This window comes from Lynx canadensis, chromosome D1 (assembly GCF_007474595.2).
Source record: "Lynx canadensis isolate LIC74 chromosome D1, mLynCan4.pri.v2, whole genome shotgun sequence".
NCBI classification, from domain to species: Eukaryota; Metazoa; Chordata; class Mammalia; order Carnivora; family Felidae; genus Lynx; species Lynx canadensis.
In genome coordinates, this window is record NC_044312.2 from 89,961,730 (window position 1) to 89,974,789 (window position 13,060).

The following is a 13,060-nucleotide window of genomic DNA, read 5'->3' on the forward strand; positions in this document are numbered from 1 at the left end:
ATCCCGGGTCTGAGAACCTGGGATTCTCTGGCTAGCTTCCGTGCTGCCTTTTTGACTGCCTGGTAGATCTCTGGGTCCTAAGTCTCCCTGTATTGAACAAGGAGGAACTACCTTCGGTATCTGGCTTGTAGGGATGTTTTCAGTCCTATAGTGGAGGAGCTCTGTAAATCCCAGGTATTATTTTTAAATGCTGAAGAATGTATCTAGGACAGGCAGATGGTGAGTGTTTGCCTCCATGGGGACTGGGTGTGTGTCCTCAGAGGTAGGAATAGTAAGTTGAGAGCTAAAAAGGAACTTGGATGTCATCTGTTACTGCCTTATTCTACACACGGGGAAACTGAGGCTCATGGACACAGAGCAGCTCCCTCCGATCCTGATGAGCCCCACGTACCTTTCTCTTTTCACCTGTGTCCTAACCACGCTGTTCTGAGGGGTTGGTTCATGTTTATGATTTTGCTTCTGCTAAGGAGTCCTAGGGATGATCCAAGAAAGGCTACTTCTTTCTTTTTTTTATTTGTTTAGCGAGAACACGAGGGGAAAGGGGCAGAGAGAGAGAGAGAGAGGACAGAGAATCCCAAGCAGGATCCATACTGCAGAACCCGATGTGGGCCTCGAACTCACAAGCCTCAAGATCATGATCTTAGTGGAAATCAAGAGTCGGATGCTTAACGAACTGAGCTCCCCAGATGCCCCGAAGGGCTACTTATTTCTTTAGGAATTACCTAACCGAGACTGTTGTGTGTTAGAAGATACAAAGCCAGGGTCACATTGTGAGCTCCGTAACTATGTTCTCAGAACCCAGCGTCTGTCCCCAGTCTACATTTTTGCACCTGGGTGACATGTACTCTTAGCCAGCCAGCCCCGCTTGACCAGGCTACCCCCTTTCTAGGGAGGCAGGTAGAGAAAAGGGACAGTACCGGCTCTGTGAGGAGAGTCCGGGAGAATGTATGGAGGGCAGGAAGGAGGAACATACCAGTACTATTTCTTGAGCCCCACGTATCTGCCAAGTACTCTTAACTATATTTACTTTATCTCTTTATCTGTGTATAGATATTATATCTCTATCCCTCAGCAACCCTGCCCAGAAGGTGGACTTACCCCAGGTTTGTGAGTGGACAGTTTTAGCTCAGAGACAGTAACTCAGTTGTCTGAAGTCGCACAGCTATAGAGAAGCAGGCATTTGGCAGTTGTGATTGGGTGTGCCAGATCATCGCTGGGCCCCTTTCCTTGGCCTCCTTGAGGAGGGGTGAGGGGGCAGATGGTATGGGCTATTCTGAGATGGACAGATTACTGCGGCTTTGCCCACCCTGACGTCTCAGGGAGTTCGTATTTAAAAAAATATCTGCCCTTCTGGCTAGGCCTTGCTATTTTTGTTTTCGGAATGTCACGGCTTAATGAGTTGGGTGGGTAAATCTATCTTATGAGACGTGTTTATTTTTTCCTCCACAATTTGCTTCTACTCTGCAACTGTTGCTGCCTTTCAGAAAATGAAAAGAGCTCATAATAGGACCGAATTTCCCAGATGGATGTCCTTGCATTTGCTCTTTTTTTTCCCCAGCGTGAATAACTTGCCCCCTTTTATCTCTCATCCTTTTATAGTTGATGGGGTTTTTGAAGCTAGGATATCAGTGGTAAATGGTTCCATATGTCTTTCAGAGATTTTCTCAAATATTAGCATATTTTTTTGTTCTTTATAATAAATTTTATTAATGAAACATTTTTTAAGGGATGGGGAAGAGGACCAAGAATAACACGAAGGAAGCCTGTGTGCCTTCCACCCGGCTCCCTTGAATTCTGATATTTGGTCATGCTTGCTTCAGATTGTTTCAAAGAAAGAAATCTTATGTTTGCAGTTCATTGTGTCCCCTCTGATCCCATTCGCCAGAGGGTGACCACGCTCCTGAATTTGCTATTTTTCTTCTCCTGTACAATGAAAAAAGAAATACTTTTGCATTTGTATCTACCCGTGAAAGTCTTCTAGTCTTCAGGCTTGACTTCAGTGATACTCTGCAACCTGCTCTTTCTTCACTGAGCCTTGGGTTTCTCAGAATTGACCCGTGTGGATCCATGCCACCTCAGCTGATTAAGTTGAAGCCTTGGGTGCTGTTCCATCGTGTGGATGCAACCCTATTTTTCATCCATCCTGCTTTTGATGAACATTGAGTTTGTCTTGCAATTTTCTATGCTAGTGGTACCAGCCGGGAACATGCTCTTGCTGTTGTCTCTTGTGCGTTTCTCCCCGTGCCTGGGGTGTGCACCAGAAGACGATGGGCAAGTCAAAGGGTAGGAGCATCTGCAGGGTCACTAGGAGCTACCAGGTCGTCGCTCCGAGTTCCTCCATCACGTGCAGCGTGCGTTCCTGTTGCATCACATCATCTCGCTACTTGAGAATGTCAGACTCCACCTTTTTGCAAGTCTGATGGGTGCGAAGGAGAACTTTCTTGTTTCGTGAATTATGTTTTGATTACAAGTGAGACTGAGGACATCTGAAGTGGCTATTTGATATTTCTCGTCAGTGAAAGCACCTGTTCGTATGTTCTGTCCAGTTTTCTGTGGGATGGCTTGTGTTTTCTCCTACAGTCTTGTAGGAAAATCCTGGGTAGTGAGCTTTGTGGGTCCTAAATGTGGCAGATACAGCCTTTCAGTTAGTGGCTTACCCTTTAGGTTTGTTTGTGGTATCTTTTGATGAGTAGGAGTTTTACGCTTTAGTGTGGTTGTATTTCTTAATCTTTATGGTCTATGCTTTTTTTTTTTTTTTTTTTTTTTTTTTGAGTCTTATTTCGGAAATCCTTCCTTACCCTAAGCTCGTAAAGATAGCTTTTCGGCCTAATTGAAGCTTATTTTGTTTTTCTCGCCTTATTCCTTGGTTTGGTTTGGGATTTTCCATACGTGCCCTGCCTGGGTGTCTCTGTGTGGAGTGTAATACAGGCTGCAGAACGGTTCCCAGTGACCGTAGGGATTATTGCAGCCATCTCTGGGCAGATAGGGTTGAGCTGAACTTGGGGTCAGAGCAAACTCCTTCTTCTTGACCCTGTGGCTGTTTCTGAGACGTGCTTAAGTGCAGGGTTGATCGGCCCTCTCTTAAGCCTGGCTTATCTGCGGGCCTGATAAAATTTGGTCATAAAGCCGTCCCCTTTTTTGTCCTTAGTTTAGCTGCACTGCCTGATTCGCACTTCCTGCTGCTGCTGATTGAAGCTGAAAGGACAGAAGGGGCATGTGGGGGACAGCTCCTGCCCCAGGTTCTCCCCCGGGCCTGACACCCTGGGCCTGGTGTGCAGCCGGCCCTTGGCAAGGGCTCTGGTGTGTGCACAAGTTCATCTGGTGGTTCTTCGCTTCTGTTCTTTTCCTCCTGGGTGCTCAGAAGTGTTCTACAGACCCGATGTCATTTATCCATTGCATTTTGCACGGAAATCTGAATGGGTTCAAGTAGGGTTTGGGTAAAGTCATAAAACTTGAGAATATCCCAGCTGGAAGGGTCCTGATGCATCATCCCTCTTTCAGTCAGTAAGCACTTCCTGAGTGTCTGCTGGGTGTCTGGAACCTTGCTAGTTGCTGAACACATGGGGAGCAGGACAGCCAAGGTCTGCGCCCTCATGGTTTTGGGGAGCCACAGGGATCATTTCAGATCCTGAAAGTGGTGGGGATGTGGGATAGAGAGGAAGTGTCTTTGGATGATGCCCCCTAAGGTCATTTTGTTATTTTGAATAGACCTGCCATCTTCTAACTTAGGAGTCCATAAACTGTGCCCCCTGGGCCAGAGCCAGCCCACTGAAGTCACCTAGCTAAGAAGGGTTTTAACATTTTTAAATGGTGAAAAAAATTAAACATTTGCGATAGATTTTGATGATAGGGAACACTAACCTTGAACCTTATCAAGTGCAGTGTTACCTGCCCCCTCTCCCACCACCACCTCCCCCCTCCCCGTAATTCTATTCTTCTCATTAGTAGACCTGTATTATGAAAAATTGTTCTCAATAATGATCATGTGTTGAATTTTACCAATGCATATTTTGTGGAACATTTTTTCTCTCCTTTTATAGAAGTACCTGTCTTTAAAAACATTTTTTTAAATGTTTATTTATTTTTGAGAGAGATATAGAGCAGAAGCAGGGGAGGGGCAGGGAGAGAGGAAGACCCAGAATCTGAAACAGGCTCCAGGCTCTGGGCTGTCGGCACAGAGCCCAACACGGAGCTCGAACCCATGAACCGTGAGATCATGACCTGAGCCGAAGTCTGACGCTTAACCTACTGAGCCACCCAGTTGCCCCAGTACCTTTCTATCTTTAATTTGGCTTCCTGTCTTGCACAGCCTAAAATATTTACTACCTGGTCCCAAAAGTTGCTAGCTGTGTGACTTTGGGCAGGTTGCTTCTTGAGTCTCTGTTTTCCTCAACTGCAAAATGGGCATGGCTGCCTAGTGCATGGGGCTGTTGTGAAGGACAAGAACTGATATGTTAAAGTCCTGTCATGTGTTGAGAGCTGCAGCAGATGTTAGATCATCCCTAGGGGAAGATCAATAATAATCAATTCCTTAAGGGCTGTTAAAGGGAGGGTCGTGAGGGAGGGGGAGCAGGGTGGGGCTCTGTGCCCACCCCTGAGGGTCAGCATCATGAGGAACAGCCCCCTCCAGCATTGCCATCCAGCCCCCTGAGCTGTGGACCGCGGACCTTGCAAGGGCTGCATCCCGAAGGCTCTGCAAATCCCCACGACGTTAACGCTCTTCCTACATAATTTTCCCCATGAAATGCGATGAAGCATAACTAAAAAATGTAAGTAACAGCTTCAGGCCCTTAATGAGGCTATAAATACAGGGCAGAAATAATTTTGAAAGCCATTTCCTGGTGAAGAACTGTCCCTTTCCTAGACCTCTTCACTTTCGCTTTGCTTGGCCCATCAATACCAGCCATTGGCTTTCTTTGCCAACTCATTTTAGGGAGGAAACAGAGCATTGATCATCTTGTCGCGGTGGCCGTTTTGCATTTCATGGCAAAAGCAAACAAGAAACCTGCGTGGAGCGCAGAGGCTGCACGGACAGCGAGGCTCACTCCCTGCTTAGGAGACTTGCTCCATCCGCAGTGTGAGTAGGATACCCTGTACGTGTAAACATGGAGTCTGCGTAAATATGGAGTCTGTGAATGCCAAGGCTCAGCAGTCCTGGGCTCAACCTGTGAGGCGTTTTATGCCTTCTCACCCATTTCCCTGGGCTGTATCTTCCTTGAACGGATGGGTAAACGGGGTTTGGGGCCCCTGGAATGTTCTCCCAGGGAGGAGCTGTGTGCAGAGTCTAGACAGAAGTAGAGACCTGTCTGTGCATAGGTACTTGGAGCCAGAGGCACAGCCATCCCCCGGTGACCGCTCCCTTTTGATGGCAGCCAGAACGTTCCCCAAAGCGGAGCTCAGCAGGAAGCAGTTTGGTGAGAACTGAATGGATCGGAGTTGTGCTTGGGACAGATGTCTCTGGTTCCGTCTGACACTGATGCCACCACGCAGAGCAGTCTGGGGTCCAAGGGACTTTTAGGGACTTTCCAGGGATGTTCGCAAACGAGTCCTTGCAGACCAGCCCACTTGGTGCTGTACATGTGCCCGTGCATGGAACGTGTGTGTCGAAGAAACGAATTCAAAGGGAAAACAGACGGTGGCTTCCAGCGGCCTCATAGCGTTATGTTTGTTGGCACCAGGCAGTGGGAGGAGGTGTGTTAATTCTCCAGGGAGGGTTTTAGGGTAGCTCTGAGCACTGAAAAACAGAACGCCAGGCTGTCGGCACGTACGTGGGCATGTCTTGCTTTGTTGTTCCTTGAGCCTGCACATGGGATTGTCGGGAGGCGAGGGATGAAAACAGAGGCGACTGGACAGAAACTGGGAAGGAGGGCCTGTCGATAGTTTGCAGATGTCGGTTCTGCATCGCGTCATGACAAGGAGTGTCCTGGCGGAGAGCGGCAGAGGGAGAGAGGAGCATGTGGGGGCCTCTGGCGGGGAGAATGGGTTTCCCATTTCTCAGCTGGAAAAGTCAACATCACTCACTGCGCGCGTTCCAGAAGGACAGTTTGGGAGGACGCAGCAGCTGTCTGTGTTTCTGCTGCTGCTCTGGGTGTGGCTCCCTCATCCGGGATAAATTCGTGGATGCCAGAACTTTTGGGAGAAGCTGCTGCTCGCTGTTTGCCTTTGCCTGTTGGGGGAGGACTTGGAATTTTTTTTTTTTTCTTGGTGCAGATGGTATAGTTATTTTAAGTAAGTGATGTGCTGCAGTGAACATGGGCAACTCTTTTCATTTTTCAGCTTAATGAAAAAAAGAAAAGGGGGAAGGAAAAACCCCAGCTAGCCAACTGCGTGCTAATGCTTGTCTTTTTTGGATTCTAAATGTGTCCCAAGGCACTGAGATGGGATAAATATTTCAGCCACTAGAAAGTCCTGCTGTCGGGCTGAAAAGATTTCTTACCTCTTTTAAAGCAGACGGGGTAGTAATTTACGTGCACAAATCCAGACGCCCCCACGTCCCTTATTTTCAACTATGTATGTATAGATCCCACTGCCTTCCATGGGGATGAAGCAGGGAGGGGATGGAACTTTGCGAGGAAGAGTATGCAGGGTGGGAATAAACCATAAGCGAGTGCTTGGCTGTCCTCTTAGAGCAGCCATGCATGTCTGTTGGGCCCTTAATCACCTCTTCGAAGACCCTGGCTCCCAATACACATTCTGAGGTACTGAGGGATAAGGCTTCAACATATTAAATTTTGGGGCGGTGAATGGGGAGCACAATTCAACGTGTCTCACCAGGTGAAAGGTGGGTGGAAGAATCAGTGTCCGCAAGTAGCAATGTATGGGGGCCTCCGTGCAGTGAGGACGTTCATATTCCAGGAAACGAGGTTGCAAAGGTAAGCAGGGGCTGATCATGACAGGCCTTGTAAACCGTGGCACGAGTCTTAGATTTACTCATAAGGGCACTGAGAAGCCATCAGTAGCATTTTAAAATCTCTCTGCTGCGAGGGGACAGAACCTGGGGGGCATGGGAAAAGCAGGTTGGAGGGTTGGTTTTCCCAGACTTCCTCAAGGATGTCTCAGCCTTGGCACTACAGACGTTTCGGGCTGGATACTTCCATGTGGTGAGGGGCGGCATTCCCAGCCTTGATTCTCTAGAGGCCGCCACCAAAAATGTCTCCCGGACATCGCCATGTGTGCCCCAGGTGGGCACAATTGTCCCCTGTTGGGAACCACTGGTTTAAAATAATTTTTTTAATGTTTATTTATTTTTGAGAGAGAGAGAGAGAGAGAGAGAGAGAGAGAGGGGTAGGGGCAGAAAGAGAGAGGTAGGGGCAGAAAGAGAGAGGGAGACCCAGAATCCAAAGCAGGCTCCAGGCTCCAAGCTATCAGCACAGAGCCCAATGTGGGGCTTGAACCCATGAACCGTGAGATCCTGACCTGAACCAGAGTCGGGTGCTTAACTGACTAAGCCATCCAGGCGCCCCAAGAACCATTGGTTTAGATGGGATCGTTCCAGTTTAATAAAAGCTCACTGGATGGGTTTCAGGAAGATTTTTGAAGACAAAGCCTACAGGATTTAACTTCTCTTTGCCTTGGTTTCTCCTCACGCTTTTGAGGTTGGTGATCTTGTCCCTTCCCTGAAGCACAAGGCTCCGTGCCGTCTGCGTTTATAATGGAGTTGCTCAGGAGCTCACAAAGAGCGCTCCTCTGTGTTAGCCTTTGCTGGGCCCGGGGATCCCTGGTCCTGCCGGTGAAGCACCTCAAGCCTATGCTGGCAGGGCCACCTGTGTGTGACGGATGTGGTACTTGGTCTTTGTGCCGTGCCCTTTCACTTGTCAGAGCCTTGCACGCCCAGCCTGTCGACTGACTCTCAGAGCAAGCACTCTGGAATCCAATCTGGCCCATTTTCTGGCTCTGGAAATCTGTTTATCCGAACAGGATTTCACAGTTGCAGTGACTTTTCTAGGGGGCTTGCCTTCGAGGAGGCAGCTCTACAGAGGCATATGTGAGTGATTTCCAAACAAAACAGAGTGACAGTTGCCTTCTGGAGCCCGGAGGAATTCCCTGGGAGCTTGCTGGTGAAGCCCAGAGCAGTTGTAAGGAAACAGCTGGAATGGGTGGGCGGTCTGGGTTGTGCCTTCCGTGGCTGGCTGGGATCCAGCACCTGACTGCCCTTCTGGGCTTCTCTCCTGTGATTCCCCTTGTCCTGTGACTGCGCTCACCCAGAGGTGTTGAATTGGTTTCATGCTTTTCTCTGGGTTGCTGGAGGCTTTCTGGAGTCCGGTCTTGAGAGGGATTCTTTTACTGAGTGTGGGCTCAGTGGACAGGGCACCACTGAGGTCACTGAGGTCACTGTTACCAGGTCACTGGTAACAGCTGACCCAGTGGTGGGATAGGGGAAATAGCGACACAATATGTCTGCAATTCCTGACGGTCAGAGCCGTGAGGGTTTTTTATTCTATACCCTTCAGTGCCCTGGGCTGAGCCTTCCTGTGCTCTTCAGGCCTGAAGGGCCTTATGTTCTATCTCTCTGTGTATTAGCATCCACTGTAAACGCCACTTCTTCCCTGGAACCTTCTGTAACATGTTAAAACTTGACTTTATCTTAAGAACGTTGGGGACCCATTCAGTGGCTTTTTAAAGTGAGAAAGAGTCACGATCGATTTGCCCTTTAGAAAGATCCTGCTGGCCACAGAGACGTGGCGGGGAGGCGAGGAGGCCAGGCTGGGAGACTGGGAGCAAGGTTGGTGCGAGGTGGCGATCCCTTGGGCTGGAGTCAGGCCTGTGGCATTGAGACTGGCGTGCAGGGCTCAGCTGTTGGCCCTCCAAAGGGGATGATGGAGCGAGGAGGGGTCAAGAGAGATGTTCAGGATACTAGTGTGGGGAGTAAGGCAGGGCGAGGCCCTTCACTGTAGCTGTTGTTAGGGAATTCTTCAGCGACCTACAAAAGTTCGTTTCCAGGAGGGAGATGTGCACGCATGTTACTCAGCGTGGCGGGGTGGATGGTCTGCAAGGAAAATCCACGGCCGATGTGGTGCTGCCTGCCTAGGGCTGCGTCCTTTCCAGTTTCTTGTTGCCTGTTTGTTCCACTTGTAAAATACTTTTAGTGCCATCTCAGTAGTGCTGGAGCTGCCACAGCAGAGTAAGGGCTCATTTCTGCTGGGAAAAGTCAGGGAACAGTTCAGACGGAGAGTTACTTACACGTTGTATGCAAAAGGGTACGCAGGGGTTTCCTAGGACACTCACGGGTCGAAGGGCGTTCCGGGTAAAAATAAGAAACTACGTAAAGGCTAGCGGCATGAAAAAGAGGTCACGTCCGGGATCTGGAGTGAGATGCTTCTCTTTGGCAAAGCTTGTGAAAGAGGGTCCTTGGCCCTGCTGCCTTCCTCTTGCTCCCAGGCAGGTCTGGACACCCCTCTTTCTCTGCACGTGGCAGTAAGACCACTGGCATAGCCTCATGCCTTCCCGGGCTGCAGGGAGGAGCCCCACCTTTCATCTCTGCATCCTTAGGACCTACACAAGCGTCTGGTCACAGATGTTCAATGAATGGCTTATTGAAGATTCAGAGAGGCCCCCTGGAGGGCCTGGTCTTTTTCTCTCCTTTTCCCCTAAAACAACGTTACTTCCAGATGGCTCCTTATCTCCTGGCTGCTGAACACACTGGCTCAGACTGATGAGATTCATTAGATTCTGGCTCCCTTGAAAATGTGTCCCCAGGGTCCATTGGTGGATGAATTCAGCAGCCCCGTCCCCGTGAAGAGCCTTTGCTCTTCCCTGTTTGCTGTCCAGCCTAAGACTTGGCCTTTTCTCATCAGGGCCTCAGCATTTGGTGACTGCTCGGTGCCCTGGAATCTAAACCCTGGGGCTTCGTTCTAAACCTCCAGGAGTTCTTGGCAAATAGTTCAGTGACCTTGGTGCCCTGAGTTCAAGTTTCAGTTTGGCCTTTCCTCGCCATATGACCGTAGGTGGGTTTGTGGGCTAAAGTGAGATGGTCTCCCGGTGTTCCTGCTGACAGGCCCAGGTTCAAATGTCTGGTGATTGTAGGGCCACGAGGTCTGAGGCCCGGAAGGAGCCCATGATTCCTGCAGTTGGAGGGATTGGGAGTCCAGAGCTCACTCCTGTCCTGGAACTTTCATTTTTAGCCACAGCTGATGGCCTGGAAAGAATTTGGGTTTTACAACCAACCTTTTTTTTTTTTAATTTTTATTTCTTTTTCTTTAAAAAAAAAATTTTTTTTTTTTTTTTAGAAAGAGAGCAGGGGAGAGGGGCAGTGGGAGAGGGAGAGAGAGAATCTCAAGCAGGCTCCGTGCTCAGTGCAGAGCCTGATGCTGGGCTCTATCCCATGACCCTGGGATCATGACCTGAGCAGAGATCAAGGGTCGGACGCTCAACCAAACTGAGCCACCTAGGTGCCCCACGACCAAGCTTTTTGACAGAGAAAGAAGAAAGTCAGTGAACATCAGTTGTGTGCCAAGCACTTGCTACAGGCTTTCCCTGTATTTTTCCATTTAGTTCTCTTAGAATCTCTAGGGTGGGGGTTGGGTGGATTATCGGTCCATTTTGCAGATGAGGAAACTGAAGCCCAGGGAAGTAACGTTGCCTACTGGAAGTCTCCCATATGTGAGCCATGTCGAACCAGAGCCCCGTCGGTTTTGGGGGCTCGGGTCCCTGCCGCCTCCGCCTGTCTCATGTCCCCGTCCCCTCTCTCTTCTGCAGAGAGCCAGCTGCTCCCTGGAAACAACTTCACCAATGAGTGCAACATTCCAGGCAACTTCATGTGCAGCAACGGGCGGTGCATCCCCGGCGCTTGGCAGTGTGACGGGCTGCCCGACTGCTTCGACAAGAGTGATGAGAAGGAGTGCCGTGAGTGGCCTGGCCTCTTGCTGGGGTGGGGGTGGGGGAGATCCTGGGGCAGAGGGGAGGAGGGCCTGATCCGGCTCAGACCCTGCACACCCCACATGCTGCAAACTGGTGCGTTTTTTGGGCCTCCGGCCAGCCGCCCTGCCCTCTCCACTCCACAGCTGTGCCTGGGAGCAGCGAGGTCTGTGCAGAGACAGGAGTCTTGGTGGGGACAGAGTCACAGTCTCAGGAGAACAGAGGTCCCTTCCAGCAGGCTCTACTAAACCCCACCCTGAGGCACTGCTTTTTGCATTCCATGTGAGGACTCCGAGACTCCCAGAGGTTACATGGCTGCGGTGTCCCCCCAGCTAGCAAGCAGCAGATCTGGATTTGAATTCAGGGCTGCCTGCCTGACCCCAAGGCCCCGGCTGGTGATCATCTTTCCCATCTCGTACATGGTGGAATGTTCTTAGTGACTAAATACGGTGTATAGCGTCATGCCAAGTATACGGCCCAGGGCTGGTGGTGACTAGACGGCAGTTTGCTCTTGCCGGCCCTTCTCTCTGCTAATATGGCGTGGGCAAATGGGGGTGGTTCTTACTTACCCTCCCCCCCCACCTTCTCCTTCTTCGGCCTCTTTCCTATTTTGTGCCCTCGAAATCTGCAGACGCGAGTCGAGGGCGTCCGGGGTGCTGGACGATCACGCTCCCCACCCCGTGGAGTGCGTTTCTCTTCCACACCAGAGTGTGGCACCGCAGAGTGAGCTCGGCCGTGGCACCCTGGCAGGCGGGAAGCACACCTGAGGAGCGCTGGGCCTAAGGGTGTTCTAATGGGTCACTGCCTTGGGACCACACAGCTGGACACTGGTTCTTGGCTTGTCTGTGGGCTTCGGGCACCAGGCCACAGGGCCTCACTGACAGGAGAACTGTGTGTTCTGGCTCCGAATCTTCCAGAGAGGGCTCTGGAAGCCAGCCGAGGAAATGGCTGAGAGATGATAATTTGAACTTTGCCGTGGCTGTTACTGGGATTTGACGCACGGGAAGAAGAACTGGGTTTGGAGCCCAGTCTGGAGCCAGCGCGCCCCCACCTTCATGATGCTCTCCCTCAGACAGGCTGCTCACTCAGAGATTGGCCCCTTGTCTGTCCCGGGGCTCCAGGATCCCCCACCTGCCTGCTCCCACTCCCCAGGGAAGGTTTGGGAGGGGGTGGGTTAGGAATATGTTGTGTTTATTCCCCGTGTGGGGGGAATATTCATTTTGCTTGTTGCAGGTGACTGTTTTTCTAAATGGACCAGCATACGTAAGGCGTTTTCATTTTTCAGAATTTTATTTTTTTATTTTATTTTATTTTTTTATTTTTTTAACATTTATTTATTTTTGAGACAGAGAGAGACAGAGCATGAGCAGGGGAGGGGCAGAGAGAGAGGGAGACACAGAATCTGAAACAGGCTCCAGGCTCTGAGCTGTCAGCACAGAGCCTGACGCGGGGCTTGAACTCACAGACCGTGAGATCATGACCTGAGCCGAAGTCGGATGCTTAACCGACCAAGCCACCCAGGCGCCCCTCATTTTTCAGAATTTTAAACACAGTATTAATAATGTCTATTTCAGCTTTCTCTGTTTCTTGGTCTTTAAAATTGCTAGAAACGTAACGTTTGTAATTTGAGTTACATATGTGATTGTATGGGTGAACTCTACAGTCTGTCCAGTTTTGGGGTGCCTGGGTGGCTCAGTCGGTTAAGCATCTGACTTAGCTCAGGTCATGATCTCACAGTTCATCGGTTCGAGCCCTTCATTGGGCTCTGTGCTGACAGCTCAGAGCCTGGAACCTGCTTTTGATTCTGTCTCCCTTTCTCTCTGCCCCTCCCCAACTTGTGCTCTGTCTGTCTGTCTCTCTCAGAAATAAACATTAAAAAAAAGAATTTAGAATCTGTCCAGTTTTGAGCATTATTAAAACTACACAAATATGTGGAATGACCATTTTTAGAATACGGTGTGTATTTGAACTCTGGTTAACACAGATTGTCTTTAGCTGAGCTGGGACTGTTCAGCACAGGGTCCGTTTATGAAAGAATACACGGTTTGGAGTTGAGACTTAAGTTTTATTTCCAGCTTTGTCAATAGAAGCTGTGTAATGTTAGGAGATTCTGTGTCTTGTGTCAGTCCAGTTCCATGATTTCAGAATTCATGCACAAACTGGAAAAGGTGATGGAAAGAGAATTAAAAAAAAAAAAAATGCCCAG

The 13,060-nt window shown here is 49.8% G+C and overlaps 1 protein-coding gene across 1 annotated transcript in view; it reads left to right on the top strand.

Moving 5' to 3' along the window:
* Nucleotides 1-13,060, top strand: part of LDLRAD3 (low density lipoprotein receptor class A domain containing 3) — a 191,897-nt gene that overhangs the window by 61,354 nt on the left and 117,483 nt on the right. The window contains exon 2 of the mRNA XM_030332518.2: nt 10,696-10,842. Within this exon, the coding sequence (XP_030188378.2) occupies nt 10,696-10,842 (147 nt within the window). The remainder of the gene's footprint in view (nt 1-10,695; nt 10,843-13,060) is intronic.